The sequence below is a fragment of the Chelonoidis abingdonii genome, chromosome 11 (genome assembly GCF_003597395.2).
Source record: "Chelonoidis abingdonii isolate Lonesome George chromosome 11, CheloAbing_2.0, whole genome shotgun sequence".
In the NCBI taxonomy this organism is placed as follows: domain Eukaryota; kingdom Metazoa; phylum Chordata; order Testudines; family Testudinidae; genus Chelonoidis; species Chelonoidis abingdonii.
In genome coordinates, this window is record NC_133779.1 from 34,098,506 (window position 1) to 34,122,625 (window position 24,120).

A 24,120-nucleotide genomic window follows, 5' to 3' on the forward strand; every position below is an offset into this window, starting at 1 on the left:
GGTGCCGAAGGCGGTGCGTGAGCTGATTTTCAGTGGCACTCACACTGCCTGGGTCCTGGCCACTGGTCCAGGGGGCTCTGCATTTTATTTAATTTTAAATGAAGCTTCTTAAACATTTTAAAAACTTATTTATTTTACATACAACAATAGTTTAGTTATATATTATAGATTTATAGAAAGAACCCTTCTAAGAGCGTTAAAATGTGTTACTGGCACGCGAAACCTTAAATCAGAATGAATAAATGAAGACTCGGCACATCACTTCTGAAAGGTTGGCGACCCCTCATCTAGGTTTCATGAGCCATGGGCACAAGGAGTAGGCTAGAATAGGTGCAACCGTGCGATGCTGCCGACTGGGAGAACAGCCTGAGGCAGAAGCCTCCAGCTGGCATGATATTCCAGGCAGGATTGAATCTCCATTACACAAAACTTAAAGAGAGAATGACCTGAAGTCATTCCCATTTTTGTCCAGGTGCCCTCGACCAACCTCACTGAGGCTGGGCAGGAGCACCCATGTCTGCCCAGGTGCCTCCGACCGACCTTGCTGAGGCCAGCCAGGAGCACCCATGGGACGATAATGATGGCTACCAGTCATACTGGACTGTTTGCTGTCCGCATGGCAAGTGGATGCTGCTGTGTAGCGCTGCAGTACTGCATCTGCCAGCAGCACCCAGGAGACATACGGTGACAGTGAAAAAAGGCGAGAAATTATTTTTTCCTGTTGCTTTCACATGGAGGGATGGGAAATTGAGGCAAATCGCCTGGCTGCTGATTATGTGCAGCCAGACACCAGGGCTACTAGAAGAGCACAGTAGTGTGCATCAGAGAAGCTTTGAAAAGTTCTGTTTTTCTTCTTGATTAAAAACCTGCCCCCTTGGTTCACTCCACTTCCCTGTAAATAAACCGCCCTCCCTTCTCCCCTTTGATTACCGCTTGCAGAGGCAATAAAGTCGTTGTTCAAAATTCATGGATTCTTTATTACTTTGTCACACAAATGGGGGGATAACTGCCAAGGTAGCCCGGGAGAGGTGGGGGAGGAGGGAAGCACTGGATGGAGTGGTAGAGAAGGGAAAGACAAGGCCACACTGCACTTCCAAACTTATTGAATGCCAGCTTTCTGTTGCTTGGGCAGTTCTCTGGGGTGGAGTGGGTGGCCGGAGCCCGCCCCACCGTGTTCTTGGGCCTTTGGGTGAGGCGGCTATGGAACTTGGGGAGGAGGGCTGTTGGTCACACAAGCTGCAGTGGCGCTCTGTGCTCCTGTTGCTGCTGGTCCTGCTCAACAATATGCTGGAGAATCAGAGTTTGATCCTCGAGTAGCCTGGGCATTGCTTCATGTCTCCTTTTATCATGCTGACATCACATCTCCTCTTGCATCCCTCCCCTTCTGTCCTCTCGTGTTCATTTTGTGCTTTCCTGCACTCTGACATTGTCTGTCTGCCTCCACACATTCTGCTGGGCTCTTTCAGTGTGGGAGGACTGCATGAGCTTAGAGAACATGTCATCGTGAGTGCATTTTTTTTGCTTTATAATCTTCGCTAGCCTCTGGGATGGAGATGATAGGGGGAGCGTTAAAACATTTGCAGCTGCAGGAGGGGGAAAAAAAAGAATAGTATTTAAAGAGACACATTTTAGAGAACAATGGGTACACTCTTCCACGGTGAACCAAGCTGTTAACATTACATAGCACGTATGCTTTCTTTACAAGGTCGCATTTTAACTCTTATATTGAGGGCCTGCCGTTTGGTGTGAGAGATCATGTACCTTTGTCAATATTGTACACTCACCAGAAGTGCCTTCGCTGCCTTCAAGGTCCATGAGCCTGCCTTGGGTGGGTTGGGAGGGTACTGGCTCCAGGGTAATAAACAGTTACCGGCTGTTGGGGAAAACATTTTCTCTGCTTCCTTGTTGTGCGCTAACTTCAGCCTCCTCCTCCTCGTTCCCTAAATCTGCATCCCTATTGCAGGAGAGTCCATTGATGGAGTCAAAGCACAGGGGTGGGGGAGTTGTAGGGGCACCCCCTAGAATGGCATGCAGCTCATCATAGTAGTGGCATGTCTGGGGCTCTGCCCCGGAGCGGGCGTTTGCCTCTCTGGTTTTTTGGTAGGCTTGCCTGAGCTCCTTAAGTTTCACACGGCACTGCTGCGGGTCCCTGTTATGGCCTCAGTCCTTCATGCCCTTTGAGATTTTTTTTTCAAATATTCCGGCATTTTGTCTTTTGGAACAGAGTTCAGATAGCACGGATTTGTCTCCTCATACAGCGATCAGATCCAGTACCTCCTGTTCGGTCCATGCTGGAGCTCTTTTGCCATTCTGGGACTCCATGGGCACCTTTGCTGATGAGCTCTCCACTCTGGGCAAACAGGAAATGAAATTCAAAAGTTTGCGAGGCTTTTCTCTCTACCTGGCCAGTGCATTGGAGTTGAGAGTGCTGTCCAGAGCGGTCACAGTGGAGCACTCTGGGGTAGCTCCCGGAAGCCAATACCATCGAATTGTGTCCACACTACCCCAAATTTGACTCGGCGAGGTCGATTTCAGCGCAAATTCCCTCATCGGGTAGGAGTACAGAAATCGATTTTAAGAGCCCTTTATGTTGACACAAGTGGCTGCGTCGTGTGGATGGGTGCAGGGTAAAATTGATCTAACGCTGCTAAATTTAACCTAAATTTGTAGTGTAGACCAAGCCTATGTTTCTTCAGCCTAAGTTTTCTTGTGCATCTTACTGCCTTTCAAGTATCAGAGGGGTAGCCGTCGATGTTGTAGGTTCTTAATCTGTAAACAGCAGCGAGAATTCTGTGGCACCTCTCTCGACTAACCGACGTTTTTGGGCGGTAGCTTTCGTGGGTGACATATTCCACTTCGTCAGACGCAGTGATAGTGGGAATTTCCAAGGGTTAGGTATTATATATATGCTAGCAAGACAAGCTAGAGTTAACGAGGTTAGTTCAATCAGGAGGCTGAGGACCCTATCCTAGCAGTTAGAGGCATGTTGCAACCAAGAGGAGGAGAAACTGGCTTCGTATGATTGGCAAGCCATTTCACGCCAGTCATATATAGTTTAGTCCACGAGCTGATTGTGGTCAAATTTTGCAGATTGAACTGAAAGTCAAGCAGTTTCTCTTGAAGTGGTGGTCCTGAAGTTTTTTTATGTTGCTTGCAGAGAATGGCCACCTTTAAGGTCTGATGCGGTATAGTTGTGGTGCCGGATGGAGGTTGAAGTTGCTCTCCTACAGGTTGTTATGCTAATATTGCCATTCCTTGATATCTGATTTGTGTCGTCATTATAATCCTTTTCCGTAGGTGGTTACTGTCCAGTTTGGTCCGATGGATATCATAGTCAGAGCGGGCATTTGACTTGGCAATTTCGATGGCGTATATTTTCATTTGGTTGGACGTGCAGGTGAATGAAACCAGTGGTGGTATGGCTGATCTGGTTAAGGTACCTGTGATTGGTGTGCGTGTGTAAATATGTCCGGGTCAGAGTTGCAGCATCAGAGGTTTGTATGCATGGATTGGTTCCTGAGGTAGAGTTTACTATGTACTGGTGTGCAGTGCTAGGGTGGGAGACATATGTTTTCACGTGACAGGTTGTCTCAGCTGCGGTAAGGATTGGAGCCTGCCACCAAGACCATGTTGAGAAGTGTGGGATCATTGATCCAGATGTTTTGTTAGTCTCCTGATGTATGCGTTTGTTGGAGGGTTTAGTGGGGTCTGTATGTGATGGCAGTGTGGAGTCTCGTGGTTGGTTTCTTTCTTGGGTTTTTTGCAGTTAGGAGCTTCTGAGGTACGTATGTCTGCTCTGTGATCTGTTTCCTATTTCTCACTGGGTATTGTAGTTTTTTGAGACTCTTGTGGGTGGAGATTTTGTAGTTTCGCTGGTCTCTGTGCTGAGGGGTTAGAGGCAGTGCGGTTTTACCCTCAGTGCTTCGCTGTACTCAGACAATGGACATGTGATGGCCGGGATGACCGCTGGCAGGCATGAAGGTAGGCAGTATCGCGCTGCCTTCGGGATAGGTTTTCGATAATAGGGTGGGTTTTATGTGCCCATTCAACTTCATGTTGCCGTCGGTGTTAGAAGTGACCTTCCTTGTAGATTGGTCCAGGCTGGGTTGATAGGTGGGGTGGAGTTTTGACAATGTCGGTTGATTTTATCTAGAGTCTCACTTCCCATGGTCCAATGATGAAGATGTCATCATGTGGTGTAGGTAGAAGAAGGGGCGTGGAGTGACGAGAGCTGAAGTAGGTAGCGTTGTCCCGGTCAGCCTAAAAATATTGGCGTTATTGTGGGCCATGCGGAGTCGCCCATAGCAAGTTCCTCGTCTGAGAGTCTATTTGTCATCAAACTTGAAATAGTTGTGGTGGAGTCATAAACGGACAGAGGTCAGCAGCAGTCTGTTGCGCTGTCGGATATCAGGGATATTCTGTCGCTTGTATTCTCATCTGTGTGTGGGATGCTTTGTGTAGAGAGCCTTTCACATCCATGGATGGCTAGGATGGTGTTTTTGGAGGTGACCATGCATGTTGTAGTTTCCTCAGGAAAATATATCTACACCAGCGACCCATCACAGGATACCTAACCGATCAGCCATACCATCACTGTATATTTTCTCCGTGCCGTCTACCCAATGGTAATTATGCGCCAATCATATCGCAGCAACACTGGCCCTGTATGTACATCGCCAAACTGGGGACAGTCACTACGAAAGGATAAATGGCACACAATCAAATATCAGGATGGCATATACAAAAACTGTGGCGAGCATATTCAACCTCCCTGCCACACTATAGCATACCTTTAAGGCGGCCATCCTGCGAGCAAAAAATCAGGACCAGACTTCAACGAGAAACTGCTGAGCTTCAGTTCATCTGCAAATTGACACCATCAGCTCTGGACTAAACAAAGACTGTGATGCTTGCCAATTACAGAACCAGTTTCTCCTTGGTTTTACCCTCTACTGCTAGAACAGAGGCCTCATCCTCCCCTGATTGAACTAACTCGTTATCAACAGGGCCTCATCCTCCCTGATTGAACTAACCTCGTTATCTCTAGCTTGCTTGCTAGCATATATATACCTGCTCCTGGAAATTTCCACTACCTGCGTCTGACGAAGTGGGTATTCACCCACGAAAGCTCACGCTCTAAAACGTCTGTTAGTCTATAAGGTGCCACAGGATTCTCTGCTGCTTTTGCTGCCGTTCATAGGTCTTCCAGTTTGATGCTCAAGGAGTTATGTGGTGCCTAGCCCAACCCGAGGGAAGGGAAATTTTGACTGAGGACATATAAAACTGTCACAAGAACATTAACCCTTTATTAAAATTTTAAAATGTCAGTAACTAATGAGGAGTAAGTGGCGGTAATTGACGGGGTGCAAATGAATGCTAGAATAGCGAGGAATCAAGCAGAATGCAATCCGATACGTGACAGGTGAGGGGAGTAGAGGTGTCCATTGAATGGGACTCAAAGTGGTTGCAGATTGGTTAGGACATGTCTTAAGCTTTGCAGTAGGCTGTTCCTGGTCTGCTTCTTTAATGGTGTGTCAGGATTAAGGAATTATTGTCCACGTGGAGTGGACAGAACCTCAGTTTCCAAGGCCTCTAATTGAAAAGATCCATACAAGATTAACAGCATGAAGGGCTGAGTTAACCCTTAGACTTGAACTTGAGTTCTAGCAAGTTTTAGCATTGCAGAGACACTGTTGAAACATCCCCACTAACTGCCTTCTTGGAGAGTTAGATCTGTCCCTTTAAGAAGGGACTTGGACTCTGCAAATGTTTTTCCATTTCTCTTATGCATCTGTTTGTCACTTCTTATAAATTAATCTTGCCACATATCTGTTTGAATGTGCTGAGTTGGCTCTTCCTTTCTTGGCACACTTATCAGCATCAGAGGTTGGGCTCTATATAGTGAGATCATTTGAGCCTACAACGGTTACCAGCCCTTATCTCAACAACTCAGGTAAATAACTCTGCTGAGTCCTCATGCCACATGTAGATGAGGCCTGGGAGAAGAGCAACAGTGCATGCAACTGTGCACCTAAGGCAGTTTCAGACAGGAAGAATGGAAAGCCTAGTTTTTTACTGAGAATGGCTATGAAGTCTGGCCTTGTAGACATACTGGGACTTTCATTTTACAATTGAAGGGTGAGTATCCTGTAATAAATCATGTTGTGGAGGTGCTCCTGGGCTTTCCTAGGTGTTTGGAGAGTCCTGGGAGAGAAACTGGATGATCTTAACATTTTGGGACCCAAAGGGTTCTAAGCTCTAGTGGTCAGTGAACACAGCACTGAAGAAATAAATACTTGCTAGCAGCTCTCTAGTTTAAGGCTGCTTGCAGTCATTTCTCTGGTACGATACCTTTTTTATTTAAAAATGCTTGTTTTCTAGAGTTGAGAACCTGTGAGGTACCAGGGTAGCAGCAGTGTTAGTCTGTATCTGCAAAAAGAACAGGAATACTTGTGGCACCTTAGAGACTAACAAATATATTTGAGCATAAGCTTTCGTGGGCCACAGCCCACTTCTTCAGATTCATAGAATGGAACATATAATAAGGAGAGAGAGAGACATACAAAACATGAAGAGGTGAAAGTAGCCATATCAACTCTAAGAGGCTAATTAATTAAGATGTACCAGTGGCTCTTTAACATAGCACTGAGAAACTAGATTTTCCAAAACTTACCTTAGGGGTTCCTTAGATAAAGATAGGGTCTTTAAAATCTATGTTATCTGTATGCAGTATGTTCACACTCTGTTTACCTGAGAGCCCCAAAACCTTTGTGCTCTAGCACAATCACCTGCAAGTTAGTCCTCTTCTGGCCTGGGAAGCTAGAGACTAAAAACTTGATTCCCAAGTGCTCTCATGGGTACTACTTCTGATGAAAGGCCAGCTGCAGTGACAGATGCTTGTTTTAAGGTTAACAGTGTCTTAGCTCTTACGGGGAGTGGCTTCCATATATTCTCTCTCTCTCTCACACACACTCACTCACTCTAGTATCTCCATGGCAAACTTCCAGAATCTGTGTGGTCTGAGAATTGCCGGCACTTCATTAGATCTGCTGAAAATAGGTTGACTTGGGCTAGAAGCCCAGGGCTTCTGTTCTTGTATAACATCAGCACTATACTGGGAAATGAAATTGCAGGACGTGATCTGTAGTAAGACAGACTGCTGTGAAGTTGCTGAATGTTATGGACTGAATGTGACATGCATGGAATGCATGCATGCAAGTATGGGATCTTCTGAAAGGCTTCGCACAGCTTCAGAAGAGTCCCCTTTGCTATGCTCAGTAGCATTTCTTGAAGCATTGCTTTCTGGGATGGTCCTAGGAAATGGAGTATCAATATACAGGATGATGGACAAATGTGTACAATGGTGAAATGGATTGGTGCTGTCCTGATATGGACAAGAATGCGTCTGAAGAAGCTTATGCCCAAATAAATCCATTAGTCTTTAAAGGGTCACCATACTCCTTGTTGTTTTTGAAGAATGCTTGGGTAGCTGTAGGGCAATCTCTGTGGCATACTCACTAATGAAATCTGGCATAATGGAAATGCAGCTTCCAGCCTACCAAGCCTTGTCTTGTGACCAAACAGTTCATTGTTACATAGGAGAAGATCAGGAAGTTTCTTACGGTCAGAAACATCAGAGAGCGTCTGCTTGGCCTTCAAGAGTGTCAGGTATGATGCTATAGCTGAGTCACTGGCAAATGTCATCCTGTGGCCATGTTCAGCAGCATTCATTTTGAAGGGATCTCTGAAAGGGATTTGAGTAGTAAGAGCTTATCAGGGTGATGACTGTAGTACCTAAACAAAGGGGTAGGGTAAAACAAAAGGACTAGGGAGAAGAGGACCCAAGCATGCCTCTCTCTAGGACAGAGATGGGCAAACTGGCCCACATCCAGCCCCTGAGCTCCTGACCTGGGAGGCTAGCCCCCGGTCCCTCTCTTGCTGTCCCCCTTTCCCTGCAGCCTCAGCTCACTCACTCTGTTGTTGGCGCAATGCTCTGGGTGGCAGGGCTGTGAGCTCCTGGGGCAGCCCAGCTGCAGAGCCCTGCCTGACCTAGTCTCTGTGCTGCGTGGTGGTGGCAGTGGCGTGGCCCGGCTCTCCACCAGCCACTGGTGCTCTAGGCAGTGCGTAAGGGAGCATGGGGAATTGGATAGAGGTCAGGGGAATTCGGGGTGGTGGTCAGGGGGCGAGGGTGTGGATAAGGGTCGTGGGGGGGAACAGGGTTGAATGGGGGCAGGGGTCCCGGGTGGGCCATCAGGAAGGACGGGGGGTTGGATAGGGTGGCAGGGGGCAGTCAGGGCAGAGGTTCTGGGGGCAATCAGGGGACAGGGAGAAAGGGTGGCTGGATGGGGCAGGGATCCCGGGCGGGTCGTCAGGAATGAGAGGAGGGGTAGGATGGGGTGGCGGAGGTCCGGGGGCGGTCAGGGAGCAGGGGTGTGTGGATAGGGCAAGAGTCTGGGTGGGTGCAGATAGGAGGTGCAGGCTGGGCCACGACTCCCTCCCCTAACCAGCCCTCCATACAATTTACAAAACCCGATGCGGCCCTCTGGCCAAAAAGTTTGTCTGCCTCTCGTCTAAGGAGCCAAAATCTCCCTTCCCTCCTTCAAGTAGGAACAGACTGTTGGTCTGAAGCAGGCTTCTCTGCTCCCTGTGTTTGTAAGAAAGAAGGCTCAGCCTGGTCCTTGAGGCTTTTCCCTGTTGTAATAAAAAGGACGTGTCTAATTTCAGTGGTGTCATGGGGACTCTTGGGCAGCAAATCCCCAGAAAGGAGAAAAGCACTTGAGATTATAGTTTAAAGGTGATACATAGCCTTAAATAGGCAAATGGAGGAAGGTTCTCTTCCTAGAGGCCATTATCCATGCAGTTTGCCAACTAAAACAGTTCTTTCACTTATTACCCCTGCCTGGGGTGCAAATTGGGCCGGATGGGCATTCCATTCTATTTTTCTAGCGAAATCTGTTATCATTTTACACCTCCCTAGTAGTGCTATATGCTACTTTAAGCATCATCATCTGAGTTAGGAGAACTTCCTGCTACCTCACTCAGGGTTGTGAAACATTTCACGCCCTATGTGATGTAGTTAGGCTGACCTAACCCATGCTGTAGATGCAGCTATGTTGACAGAAGAGGGAGTGGTGCATTAACTGCATTGACAGAAAAACCCTTTCTGTTACTGTAGTGATGTCTATACTACAGCAGCATATGTGCAGCACTGCATCTGTTCCCAGCAGTGAGTGTATTGTAGACATACCCTTACACTTATCTGTGTGTGTAATGTGATACTCCTGCAGCAAGCTGAGTCCTTCCATTAGCAGTAGAACTAGACACTGCCCTGACATATGCTTAGAGACTGATAAAGCATCACAGTGGCTGAGAATTCCCCTCTCTCTAATGGCTGCACTTATGTTAGTAGCAGCCAGTGATACGTGAAAGGGATGCAGTCAGCATAAAACTCGTATATAAAACCCTTATTTCTGTTACTAGCCTCACCTTGGATTACTGACTCCGTTTTAAACACCTGGTTTGTTTTATACCACTTACATAGTTTATTTTCTCCAATTGCATTATGATTGGATGACAAAAAGAAACTTTTGTGTACATCTTCATTTTCTGGTTCTCCTGACCTAGTACAAGGAATCAATTGCAGGAGACAGGTTTTTGTTGGTTTTCATAGCACTGAAGACAAACAATATTCGTATTGTCTTTTGTAAAACCTTTAACAATATAAACCTGGGAATTAAAACAAGTAAGTGTTTTACCATTTGCTAACCTAGTATTATCGACTCTCTAGTTCCTTGATATTACAAGGATGAGTGACTGAGGAGATGTCACTCCTGCTTTTTCTGAAGAAGATTAAGGAATTATCTACCTGTGTGGAAAGAGTTCCAGCAGTGCTCTGCCCCATACTGCCTGTCCATCCCGCACAGCAAATGCATGAGAAATCTCTTCACTGATGCAGCAGGTGGAACAAAATCAATTGGCCACAAATAGGAAAACAGTCTGACTTGTGTACAAATCCCAGACTTCATCAGATAAAGATGGTGCATTTACAGTACTTGGAAAGCTGAAAGGACTAGGGCATCTGCCCATTCATCAGCTTCCACCCAACTCATTCTGTTTTTATTTCAAAAGGGATTTTGTATATCTAGCATTCCTTCCCTCACAGTGGCTAATCTTTCTAGAACCTGCACTCCTTTGGAGTCCAGGACTTGTCCTTTCCCTAAATAATAAAGCAAAATATGTTTCTAATGGTGGTAACTATAGCTCCGTTATTCTCCAAAGAGGCTGAATAGACAGACTGTGTGTTTGTACCAAAGAGTGGAATGGATAAAATTTGCACCTTCTTTCTTGGACCTTGGATGCCTTACAAGACCAGCATCCCTGTCAACAATCGATTTTAGCAGGTGTCAGTCAATATCCTTATCTATAGATTGTCACTCTAGAGGAAATTCATGTCTGAGTGTTTTGGTGTGAGGTATTGGCAACTGTAATCATTGCAGGCATTTTAGAAAATGAGGTATTTGTACCTAGGTTTTGAGAAAACTTCGATCCGAAGATGAAAAACTCTGTTAAGAATGTGACATTCATTCAAGAGTTTATTCAGTATTCCTAGGACTGACCAGTTGAAACCTCTAACCTAGCACACTTGCTAAAACCCTTCATGAGTCTTCTGCTTTCTTGGTTTTAGGAGGAACCGAAGAAAGTTTGCTTCACATATGACCTTTTCCTGAATCTGGAGGGAAACCCACCCGTGAACCATCTTCGCTGCGAGAAACTGACATTCAACAACCCCACCAAGGAATTCAGACACAAACTTATTAAGGCTGGAGGGGTGAGTGCCGGAAGAACCAGGGATGCGAAGAGACTTTTAGTGAAAAGGTGTAGCCTACTAATTCTATTCTGGGGGTTCTCCCTGTACTTGAGACCCATCTGTTTTCTGATTAACTTAGCTATTTAGATACCCTTATTGTAAACAATCTCAACAGGACACTTGCTGCATTTGTCTTGGGGCCATCCCAGATTCAGGTTCTGGTGACCTAACTGAAATGCTTGTGTGGCTCACTGATGCACTTGTATTTTCAGTATAAATTTATCTGCACACTGTGCCAATGCCATAAACTTGCGGCTGCAGGTACCAGTCCATGGATGGTGACTTTTTTTTGTCCATCTGGCTGTTTTCAGATTGTGTGAGCTCCTTTTGTGAACTGGTTTGTGTCAATAACTTCCTCCAGATGTACCAATATACAGAAGGAGGCTCAAGAGAAAAGATATCTTACAGTGTTGCTATTCCTCTTTCCCACAAGTAGGCTTAATTGTTGGCATTTCTGGCCAGTAAGTGTCCCCTATTCCTGGCATCAGCTGCCTATTACATAGGAAGCAGAACCAGGGAGAAGTTCTGGGTGCCAGATTGTTTAAAGCAGGCTCAGAGGAGAACACGCCTCTGCATGTGAGAAAACATTCTCTCTCTGCACATGCTGGTGGGGGCACCAGTTGCAGAGGAGAGAGGAACCATTTCATCATGTCTGCTTTTTTAAAGCTGGTATGTCTGCGGAGAGATTAGAAACATGAAGTTGGAGAAATAGAGACTCAATTAAAATGAAAGGAAAAGAGGAGGAGGAAATGGAGAGAGACACTAAATGCCAGGAGAAGCAAAAAATGAAGGAAACTGAGTTGAAGGAGAATAGGAAATATGGAGGATCAAGATTGTGTGATGGAGAACGGAGGCAAATAGTGGTAAAAAGAAGTGAAAGCAGGTGAGAAAGGAAAAAGTGAAAGTAAATAGTAAAAGTAAAGTTATGAAGAAAAGGCTAGATAGATCCTTGAAAAGCTGCAATAATGAAGACATGGGCATCCATAGTGGGTACATTACTGCTTCTGTGGAAATTGGTACTGAGGAATCATTCACTGGATATTGCCAAATAGTTGTATACGGTCTAAGCAAGTTACTGTGACCCACGTTCCCTGTGAGATCTGGCAAATTTGCAGTCAGGGTTTGAATATTTGACAGTGAGTCTTTCCCTTAGTCTTTTTCAGCTGAGGTTGTAATGTGACAGGGTTTTAGGCAACACCTGATACATGACTCCAGTTCAGTCAAGAATCTCACTATTCCAGGTATTCCTAAATTAATTGCAAAAAAGTTGTCTACCTAAAACCATCTTTGTGACCTGGGGTGGTAGAAATAATCTTGTTCCATGAGGAAGTTTGTAAGCAGAAGATTCCAGAAGTGGAACTATTAATTTACTTGACTAAATTCTAAATCAGTCTACCCAGGAGTTCCCCACAAGTCCCACATCCTCTTGAAATGAGGATGAAGAGGAAGAGGCTTATTTCAGCCATAGGATAGTCTGAACACTATTTGTTTTTTGACACTTGTACTTTATAGGATTTTAGTCATGCATTTTTCTCGCACATCTCTAGGATCATCAGATATCCGAGTAACATCGTATCTGGCCATTATTTAGAAACTGGGTGGATCAACTATGAGTCACGTCTGATATGACACATCAAAAATCATATTGGTCCCATAGCTCATTGGCAAAAAAAATGTGGAAGAAATTTCTTTCGGCCCCAAATTCTCAGGGGAATTACTTTAGCCACATAGAGAGGAACCTAGGGACATTCTGGCCACTCATGGCTGTCCATATGTTGTGCTTCTGATCTTGCCAATAAATTGTTTTTCATGGACGTTTTTTTGCTGAAAGAATCCAATTATTTCATATTCTGTGAAATCTTGCTCTCCGCTGGCCCCCAGTTTGCGTCTAAACTGTTTAGGGCATAAGAGAGGCTGGTGCATTTTACTCTCTGTGGCTCCAGACTCTCTTGGTCATAGCCACAGTTATGCATCCTGCTTGTACAGAGGGTGCTGAAGTTCCCCTTAGTGGAACTGAAACTTGGCATTGCATCTTGCTCCCAAACTCATCTGTTTGAATGTTCTCTATTTAGACATTGTCATTGGAGCTGGGAATCTTAACTGGAATTATTCAGGAGATCTCTTACCTCTTTAAAGGGAAAAAAGACCTGAATAATAATAGCCAGAAATGATCAAAAGGCACTTGCTGAAGAGTACTCATGTTAAAATAGTCAACCTTTCTCCTTACTTATATATCATTTCTCTTCTTTATTACTAGGTGATGGTAATGCCAGAAGGAGCAGAAACGGTCTCCAGGCCAAGTCCTGACTACCCTATGTTACCCACAATACCGCTCTCTGCCTTCTCTGATCCCAAGAAGACCAAACCATCCCATGGGTCAAAGGTCAGTGAGGCATGCTGTATTTATTTTTGAGCATGGGAGTACAGGGGTCTGTTGCTGGAAATGCACCCAAAAGTGAAGTTTCCTCTGTAGTAACTAATTCTGATTACTTACTCTGAGCACCTAGGATTTCTTCTTCTTTAGACTCTAGTGTCCCAGGCAATTTGTGTTGTATTTGCTCGGTAGGATTCTCTTCCAAGCAACAGCATTGCGATTTCCTCAGCTTTTAATGGAGGAGGTACAGCAATCTGTAACCACTGTTGTCATCCTCTGTACCTGACATGTTTAAGAACCCTTTAAATGCCTCAGAGGAGCCTCGGTTTCCTTTCTAGTAGCTCACCTACACAGGCTATTATTTAATCCCTACCTAGTATAGTGACAAGTGCTTTGGAAATTCATAGATGAACATGTCCCTAGTGGAGTCCCGTTGAGTCCACTGCTCCTGTTTCTCTCTCGCACGCGCGCCCAGAATGCCTTTAGAATTCTTGTGACTTCCTTGCCTCTCTGAAGAGATTTTGAAAAATTAAAGCTGGCAGGATTTGTGAATATTTGTGAGCTAAGCCTACGTGCTCAACTGCTAGAGCTCATATCTTTAACTGAGGCTAGTAAAGCTTCCTTTTAAAGTCATTTCCAGTTGTTATAACTTGTTTCCATATGACTGGATATAGGGTAATTGAATTCAGCTTTTGCCCCCTGTCTCATGCAATAGCTGTGGTCAGAGTCCCTGAGGAATTCAACCTCCCAGCAGGAAGGAGAGGTTGACTAGAGAGTCAAACTTACTCTAGCAGTGTGAATGCTTGGGATAGCCATGTAAAGAGCACAAGATGTGCTGTACCTGATCAAGCCAGTGGTTTGAAGATTTTGATATGCTGCCTGCAGCAATAGCTAGTTCCCAGAGGCTCTAATAGAAGGTGAAATTCACCTTCAGCCCGAACCAGCCTAATGCAGCTGATCTTGTGTAGGTTTTTGTACATAGCAAGGGCAATTCTCTCATGATCCCCACAGGCAATGTGCCTTCAGGCAGATTTCATGTATTCTGTCAGTCTCCATAGCTACAAAAATGAATGGCCAAACAGAATGCTCAAATGACCTGAAGAAGAGCTCTGTCTAAGCTCGAAAGCGTGTATCTTTCATCAACAGAAGTTGGTCCAATAAAAGGTATTACCTCATCCACCTTGTCTCTCTAGTGACTAAAGAGTTTATTCCATGCTGTAATCCAGTCCTACTATATTTTCTCCATTCTTCTAAAGTTATTGTATTTTGGCTGTGTCCTTCTTCTTATAGACTGCAGCAGGAAAAATGACTTTGAATCATGTATTGCTTGTCTAATAGTGGCTGGTTTGATTTTTGGACTGGTATTAGATAGAAAATGCTGAATCGGAAAGAATGACTCTGACCATGTCCACACTAACAAGCATAGAGTGGTGCAGATGTCCTAATACACTGTGCCGCTGTAAGATTGCTCATATAGCCGCTCTATGCCGATAAGAGAGCTCTCCCTTCGACATAATAAAACCACCTAAATGAGCAGCGGTAGCTGTGTCAGCAAGAGAGTGTCTTCCACTGACGTAGTGCTGTGCACACGAGCACTTATGCTGGCGAAATGTACGTCGCTCAGATGGGTGGGTTTTTTTCACACCCCTGAGTGACATAAGTTTTGCCAACATAAAGGGTAATGTAGACATGGCCTAAATTAGAAATGCTTTCTCTACTGTCTCATTCCATGCAGTCATTCCATACATTCCTCTCTCTCCTGCTTCCATGATGGCAGAGCAGCATGTGCGCACTAATTGGGGCCTGTCATCCAAAAGTGGCAAAGGAAAATGATTCCTCATTATGCATTTCTATCCCCTGAGATAGGCGGGTCCCTACTGAGGTTTTTTTTTGGACTGCTTGTTAAGCTAAAGATCTGCTGTGGCAGGAAGCCTTGGATGTGATACAAGTGTCAGAGACCTCAGTCATTTTCCTAAGATTCAATATAGTATTAGTTTCATGCTTGATAGGTAAGGCATTTCTGGAGGGGGATGGGTGTGATCACAGCTTACTCTGGCAGGGTAAAAGATCTAATAAGTCTCTTCCATTGAATTGTTTTGTTCCTGAAATGTGTCTGTTTTAAAAGGACAGCTTGGTATAAAAGTTTACCTTATGTTTAACACTTACGTGAAGTAATATAGTCTTCATCATAGTCTGTGCAAATTTGGATTATAGTGCTGTACTGAGTTTCAGGTTTTTACGTAGCTTCTGTATTTCTGTCCCTAAATTTTAGGATGCAAACAAAGACAGTAGTAAAGCATCCAAACCACACAAAGTAACCAAGGAGCATAGAGAGAGGCCAAGGAAAGACTCTGAGAGCAAAAACTCCTCCAAAGACCTCGAACGAGAACAAAGCAAGCCTTTGAAAGATTCCTCTAGAAAACCAGCTGAGAACAAACTGCCTAAGGACGAGAAAGCACCTCCTAAAGCTGCTTTCAAGGAACCAAAACTGGCCCTAAAGGAGACCAAACTGGAGAACACTTCTCCAAAGGGTGGACCACAGCCGGAGCCAAAATCTTCCAGCAAGAGGCCCTCCAATGTGGAGTCACCAAAGCCTAGCGCCAAAAAGCAAAAAAAGAGCAGCTCCAAAGGGGTGAAGAACATCCCAGGAACTTCTCCCCGAACCGCGTCTTCCTCATATCCAGAGAAGAAACAAACCAAGGAGAAGATGAATGCCAAAGTGGAGAAAGTAAAATCTGAAAGTGAAGCCAAGGAGATCAAAAAACCTGTGGAGATGGAGGAGTCAAATTCAGAAGATGAAACTTCTTTTAAATCAGAGGTGAGAGAGGGTTTTTCTCCTACCTGGCCTGGTGGGCATGTTGCTTGGGTTTCATCATGAAAAAATGCAAACAAGATATAGTCTTTGATCTAGTCCTATTTCAAAGAGGACTAGATGAAAGTAAGATAATGAACTGTTAATGTGTGATAGTGGGGCCTCAGATGGAAGGGGTGAGCTGGGCCGGGGGCTAGCCTCCCCGAGCCCATGGTTCACCCACCGCCCATGTGTCTAAGTTATGGTCTGTCATTCAGATTTAGTTTCTTTGCAGTGACATTTATGGTACATGGTGTAGACCTGAATATACCTTCAACTTCTTTGGTGATAACATCATGATTTTGTACCCTGGTCCCAGTTAAAGAACTGAGTAAATAATTTTTCTTTTGGAAAAGCATCATAAATGTAAAAATAGAATGTAGTGATTTGTCTGAGGCTGATGGCAAGAACAGAGAATATAGTACCATTAGACAGACCTCAGAAACACTATCTGATGCTTGCTAGCCTAGCTAGAGGACCAAACTTACTAAGCGAAGGGGGGTTCTACAGATAGGCACCTGCAGTGGCTCCAGGATCATCACAAGGCCTCGTAATAAAATTAATGTATGGCCCCAATAATGGCTGAGTAGGTTTAGTTCTGTGGTGTAGATGTCTGGTGCTGGGATAAGCTCTACACCAGTGGTTCCAAAACTGTGGGGCACACCCTAGCTGGGGGGTGCAATGGAGGAACAGGGGGGGTGGCAGGGCCTGGGTCAGCTCCCATGATGGGCGTGGAGGGGGACCTCCGAGCCCTGCTCTGCCCCAGCTCCAGTCTGGCCCAGCCTCTGGCCCCCTCTCTTGGCTGCCGGCCTACAGCCCCCACTTCGGTCTGCGGCTCCACTCTCTAGCTGTGGCCCCCTGCCTGGCCACAACTCTGCTACCGGCCAGGGCGGGCCCAGACACACTCCATTACTGGTAAGGTGGGGGGAGTGGGGGGACACAAGGAAAAGTTTGGGTACAGCTGCTCTACTCTCTCTCTCTCTCTCTCTCTCTCTCTCTCTCTCTCTGAGCTAAGGTGTGAGTCCCTGCTCATGTAGACATATTCGTGCTAGGTCTCATCTGAGCTAATGTGCCAAAAATAGCTGGGGAAGCGTGGGTGCAGCAGCACATGCTAGCAGTACTGAATACAAACCAGTCTGAATCCCATAGGTACATACTTGGCACACTTAGCTCAGACTGCTGCTGCCTGTGCCAGCTCAGCTACATTACTATTTTTAGCATGCTAGCTCCGATGAGAGGTAGAATGAGTGAGTATATCTGTGTGAACTGGGAATCACACCACTAGCTCAGAGCGTAGATGTAGCCTTGGTAAACTGAGAGTTCCATTCATTCGTTATCTCTCTCTGTCTTTGATGGCTGCTGGGAGAGGCGAAAAGCCACTTTCACCCTCAAAGATGGTGGTTTACCTGTTCTGCATTGAATTACAGGAGCCTTTGGAGTGCTCCATTGGTGTATTCTGTGATTTGCTTTTCTGCCTGTGTATTTCAAGCAGAGAGCTGTAGAGGACTGGCCCATGGATAGTACATCACGTACCCTCATGCCAATTTGGCTGGCTATGGCAGAGGGCATTTTTTCGACGCCTGGCCCTTTGAATGACTTTTCCTCAATATTTAGATTCAGCATTAAACTCAGGAAGGGCCTTGGATGCCTTGGTGAGAACTGCATGGCATTTGGAAAATTGAAACAAGTGTGCAGAGAGCAGCATTCTGATTGTCCACTCGGTTTCATGGTAGAATGTCCATGCACCCTGCCGCTCAGGATGAAGCTGGTCGCGAACGAACTCCCTTCTTCCTGTTTAGAATGGAGTATAAAATGGCTTAGCTTCCCTCACTGTGGCACGGCGGTGGTCTTACCCACAGCAGTACGTAATACAGTGCTTAGATCTAAATAAGAGTTATGATTTTAAATTCCGTTGTTTTTATAACAGCCTCAATGAGAGGTGATACTTAAAAATAAACTGCTGGAGAGGCTTGCTGCTAAGGTAGCATTGGTGTTGCCAGTGGTCTGTAAAATAATCTGAGCCCAAATTTTGGTCAGCTTCTGGACACTTGCCAGAAGACTAAGGGCTACACCAGGGGTGGGCAACCTTTCAGAAGTGCTGTGCCGAGTCTTCATTTATTCACTCTGATTTAAGGTTTTGCATAACTAATACATTTTAATGTTTTTAGAAGGTCTCTTTCTATAAGTCTATAATATATAACGAAACTATTGTTGTATGTAATGTAAATAAGGTTTTTAAAATGTTTAAGAAGCTTCATTTAAAATTAAATTAAAATGCAGAGCCCCCCTGGACGGGTGACCAGGACCCGGGCAGTGTGAGTGCCACTGAAAATCAGCTCATGTGCCGCCTTTGGCACGCATGCCATAGGTTGCCTACCCCCCTGGCTACAGTCCATATGCACCAAATTTGAGACAGGTGTAGCTGTTGCTTTAAATATGGGGCTGTAGTTATGAAAGGTATTTGAGCAGTGGAAATTGGCAAAAGTAATTCAGCCAGTTGCAGTTGACTTTATTCATTTGTAACTGTAATCACATTAGTTAAAATGCTCTAATTTTTTTCTCATTCTTTTATCATGGTTATGTCAGTCATAATGTACAATATCCATCTGAGGAGAATATAGATAGAGGGGGACTTCAGGAGTGAAATGTTGACTTACCTGCCAAGTAGAGATTTTTGTTTTAAGAAAGAAAAGGGGGAAAAAAAAGCATTGTTACCCATCATCGCTTATTTGTGCTTCACAAGCTCAGAAGCTTATCTCTCTCACCAACAGAAGTTGGTCCAATGCAAGATATTAACCTCACTCACCATGTCTCTCTGGTATCCTGGGACCAACACTGCATGCTTCACATATAGACATAAGAAATAGGATGTGGTTGTAAGATTATGTGTGATGTGGTGATCACCTGATGTTCCTGGATAATCCCTGCCGTCCCAGGGAAAGGCAGAAAAGACTCCAGCTAATTTGTCTTGGAGGAAGTTCTTTCCAGGCTATTCCCCGTCCTCCGCACCCTCCCAATCAACTCAGGACCCATGCTTGAAAAGGCTTACTGGTCCTGAAAGCAGTCCTGGCAAGTAGTGTGCTGATGGGCGTTTAGCATGACTTTTATCAACCAAATCACTGGAATTACCTTTTTTTAATAGTCTAAAACCTTAATCTCTGAGATTTACAGCATTCAGAAGCTACAACACACTGGTTTCTGATATCAGCAGTTCTTGAAACAGTGGCCACCAAAAGTGAAGGTTGTGGCAAGAGATAGCAAGACAGTAATCATGAGAACCTGACTAAGCCTAATAATCTCCAGCTCTGGCTGTCATGACTCACAATTAGAATACCTTATTTTTCCAATGGAATGTGGCATTGTTTCTAGCCCAGATTGGAGCAGCTGTCCTCAAATTCTCACTAGCCACTTAGATCGGTGCCAAAAAAGTACTGTTCTTCCAAGATTGAACCCCTTGCCAAAGTAACTTTCAATTCCTGGCAAATTAATATGAATATCAGAGATACAACATGGGTGAGGTAAAATCTTTTATTGAACCAACTTCTGTTGGTGAAAGAGACAAGCTTTTGAGCTACGTGAATGTTGTTATAGCCATTGGAAACACTTTTGGGTGTAATTTTCTAATTTCTTGTGTTGACGTAACTTGTAGAAATATTAATGTGCATGGTGTGTATGAAGGGGATGGCTTCCCCTTCCCTAGTGCCATCAGAACAGATCTGTGCAGAGACCATCTCCCTTTCAGGGCACTGGGTCCAATCTAGGCAACTCCTTCCCTCAGCCATGTGGGCTCAGGGAAAGGAGACATGCCCAGGGTGGAGTCAATCATCGAACCAAGCCATCAGAAGCAGCAACAGCAGCAGGTAACTATGGACTTTGGGACATTATCTGACCATGCCGTCTACAGTTTTCATTCTAGACACACTGTCTTCTCTGCTGCTTAGCTCTGTGTTCCATTCTCCTTCCCCTCCACTTCTGAGTCACTTTGCTGAACCCTCCGTGCTTTCCTCATTACTGCTCTCTGCTTAGTATCCCCTTCCCTTTGGCTATTAATCACTTGTCTTTCCTCCTAATGCCGCCACTGCCCCTTACTACAGGATATATGAGCAAATCGAGTAAAATAAACCAAGTGCCCCATGGAAATTACGAACAAGAAAAACAAATCATGGCGCTAACGACGTTTACCCACCATAACGTCTTTTTATTCTGGTTTTATCCCTTCCTTCTATCCCTTGCCTGTTTAGATATTAAGCTCTTGAGGGCAGAGATTGCCTCTTACAGTGTGTTTGCATGTGGCGCTGTGTGCCTGGCACACACTGGTGCACCAGTCCTGTTTGGAACCTCGAGCTACTATTGCAGTAGGGTTTTTTGCTGCACTTCCATAATGAAGGAGCCCCAGTTGTGACTCTATAATTAAGGTTGTAAGGTGGTTTCCATTATCAATCTCATATTTATTACCATAACTGTCTGACTTTTTCTGGTGAGTTGGAGGAGTTATTTAATATATAGGAGTTTGGGAAAGCAATGTTTCTCAGTTTTCAAAATGTGTTCCAAAGTTTGTTTGTTAAAATAGGATCCTAAACATCTGAGTCCAGAAGTTTCAGGTTAGTTCTATTCAGTCAACTTGAATGCAGCTAAATGCATCACATTATATTTACAAAGGCTAGGGGCAAAGTTGAGTTTCTCATTACACAAAATAGAAGCTGAGAGCTCAGTCCATCACTGATCATTTATAAATTCTGGTGGCTAAGCAAAAGTATAAAATGGTAAGCTTGAAGTCAATGGCTCTTGTTCAATGAACCTATGAATTCACTGCACATCTTTTAGATATTATAAACTCTGAAAGTCAAATTGCTAGTGGTCATTGTTATGTTTTGGGCTAAAGAAATTCCAAGCTCCATTAATGGAATTTGTATATTCTGTGAGTCAAGAAGTCCCTGTTCAAGAAATCTACAATCTTAATTGAAACAGATGTAGCTTGCAGATTCAGTAAACCTATTCAGGTGTCATTGTGCATGTAGAACTACCTATGCAGTGTATATATAGGCTATGTACAATATGCATGTATATAGCAGGGAATGACTATTCCATCAATGATTTTTGGAAATATAAACAATCAACATTTTAGATGGAATAATTTTCCTGGAATTCACTGTAGCCAGTCTTATTCATAATGCAAACTCTGAACTGTTTAAATTTTAAAGCTGCTAAAACATGTACTAATGAACTGATATCTATTTTAAGAGCATGTATAAAAGTGAGGGAGAGATCACTCCCACAATCTGGAATGACATGAAGTGGAAATCTCAAAATAGACAAGTAAGAGTTGGGTCAGATTGTTCTAAAAGTAAAGATTCCTCTTCTTCCAGACTTAATATTACATTCTTCTCTATGGGTGAGGTGTTCCAGTGACTCTCTAGACCAGTGGCTCCCAAAATATGTGAAGAATACTTGGATAGGCCTCTCATTTGTTCTTGAGACTGAGCTTTTATATAAGGAAAAAATTTTCTAGCGGTTATGATTGAACAGAAAATCTTCAAAACCTGACAAGTGTAACATACAGTGGTGTCTGCTTGAATTTGCAAAGAGCCTGAAACAACAGTTTCGAGGTGTGAATTTCCCTATTTAAACTGGTGGGTACTAAATCAGATTACAATAATATTTCAGATGTTGACTTTAACTATTTCACTGCTCCTCGTAGTATGTAAGAGAGAAAAAGTAGTATATTATTAAAGTCTATGCCAGCATTTTCTGAAGTTGTGGGAGAGCATGGCATGAAGGACTAGCTGGGAGGCAGGGGAATGGGAGATGTCTTTTAACAACATGTAGCAGAGTTGCAGGGGATGATGTCTGAGTTTGGCTTCATTTTTCCTTAGTGAAAGTTCAGCTTTCACAAGTTTAGGAAACTTCAAAACCATGACCTTTCTATGAATTGTGGATGCTTTATTCCAGATACACGTACGTAGGTAGATAGATAGTTAGAAACACACACAATTCCACCCTGGATGGGGTGGGGAAAGGCAGCTTTAGGTGGTAAGGGAGTAGATCTCAGATGCAGTAGGTGACAGATACTGAGGAATATTGCAGGAGGAAATTAGTCTAATCAGTTCTACAAAGACAAATATTTCACTTAGCTGTTAACTTCAGCCCAACTTTAGATTGTCCGTGCTCACAATAATATGACAGGTAGATCCTCATCCAGTAGTCATAAACACACTCCTGAAACAATCTACTTGTCTGAGAAGAGGCCGTGTAATTGGAAAATAGCTTTGCCGTAGTCACGCTTTAGTCAGTAGTTTGGTATTTTTGTGTGCCCAAAACTATTGACTGAATAGGTATTGGCTGAAACTAGCTTATATGATCCCGTGTCATAAAACAGAGATCACTTAATCTAGGGTAATTTGAAACTGTAAATGCAAGGCAAAAAGACCTTATCATTCAGGACAAGAGCTTCCCATAGAGTGAAGCATTTTAAGCATATTTCTTTGATATTCTGCAAGGAGTAAACTGTAGCAAAGTGGTGTGCAGAGTGTGGCTGCCTGCCTTAGTAAAGTGGAATGGACCAGGGAGGGCATGTAACACCTGTGCTGTGCACTCTTCACTGGTTGCCAGTCGCTTGGGTACATTCAAGATGTTGGTTTTACCATCTGTACATTTCTAAATCGCTTGTAGCCCATGTACCTCAAACAGGTTTTCCCTGTGACTCAGCACAGCTAGGGTTGCTGGAAAGTCTGATTGAAAGGGTCTTGTACAGTGTCTGGTCAGATGTACTGACTGGACACACAACTCAGGTTGCCTGGGTTGGGGAGGGATGTGAGGAGGCTCAAGTGACCAGGGAGAAGGAAGAGGAGTGACTGGGGTGGAGCCTCAAGGGAAGTGGAGGAGCAAGGGGAGGTTCCAGTGCTCCTGCTATAGTGTCCAGTTTCGAAAAATTAGAAAGTTGGCAACCCTAAGCACACCTCTTTGTTCACCTGGAATGCTTCAGTTAACTGTCCCAGGGAGGCTCAAGGAAGTGGGGGGCAGTGTGGGATTTTTTGCTTTTTTTTGGTTGTCTCCTTATTCTTGGGGAAATTTTTCTAATCTAAGCTGAGCAAAGTGTGCCCAGCTACTGGAGTGCTGAGTGCCTCCCAAGTGTTTGAAATAAATGGATGCTAATGAATGATCCTTCCGCTAAGTAGTTAGTTGTTTATGGGCCAAGAAGGTGCAGTGCAGGGGAAGAACACCTGTTAGTTGGTCAGATACCAGAGTTATCAGGGTGTCTCCCAGTTCAAAAGCAGCACCTTGGGGAGAGTAGCAGCACCACCTGTTCCCAGCAATCCTGAAGGAACTCTGCTGTAGTTCTTTGGTTTCTGCTTAATAGGTTTAATCCTCATCGGCAAATAAGTGTCTCGTGAACTTTCTGACCCTTGCTGCTATATGCCAATGTATCAAATATACCCACTGTTAAAATGTTTACTTTGCCATGGAATAAATTGTAACTATAGAAAGATCCTATTTAACACTTGTATTTCCCTGGTTTTGGTATGAGATACATGCATCTCTGGTGTGCTAGATAGTAAACCTACAACAGAAAAAATATATAGAGAAAATACCTTCATTGCCTTCTTTTGCTAATGTTGAAAGCTGACATGCATGTTGCCGAGTCCACAGCACGCTCCTGTATAGATTATTTCCTGGTATATACAATATATTAACCAATAGACGAGCCGGACTTTCAGACTCAGTATTCCGTTGCATGGAATAATAACCATTGGTTTTCTAGGAATATGCACAAATTAAAATGCTGTTACCTGGGAGAACTACCAAGAAATAACACTTCATTCTGTTACACAGAGGAACTTTAAGTAAATCTAGACCCCAGAGGACTCTCTCTTAGAATAATCCTTACAACAAATCATTTTAATTCTCTCTCTACTTTCTGCTGTTTTGGACTAGAATACTTGATTTAGCCTTGACTGCCACCTTGTGGTCTCTGGTACTAAAGAATGTGAGTGCTCTGCAAATATCTGATGCTAATGAAACACTGTAAAA

General features: G+C 44.2%; 1 protein-coding gene across 3 annotated transcripts in view; it reads left to right on the forward strand.

Annotated features, from left to right (window-relative positions):
• The window catches only part of MLLT1 (MLLT1 super elongation complex subunit), a 54,457-nt gene that overhangs the window by 14,625 nt on the left and 15,712 nt on the right, over nt 1-24,120 (forward strand). For 2 of the 3 annotated variants that reach the window (XM_032784680.2, XM_032783080.2), the window contains exons 4-6: nt 10,685-10,828; nt 13,125-13,250; nt 15,514-16,059. In XM_032784680.2, the coding sequence (XP_032640571.1) occupies nt 10,685-10,828; nt 13,125-13,250; nt 15,514-16,059 (816 nt within the window). The remainder of the gene's footprint in view (nt 1-10,684; nt 10,829-13,124; nt 13,251-15,513; nt 16,060-24,120) is intronic. The other variant, XM_075070865.1, reaches the window with a different exon arrangement.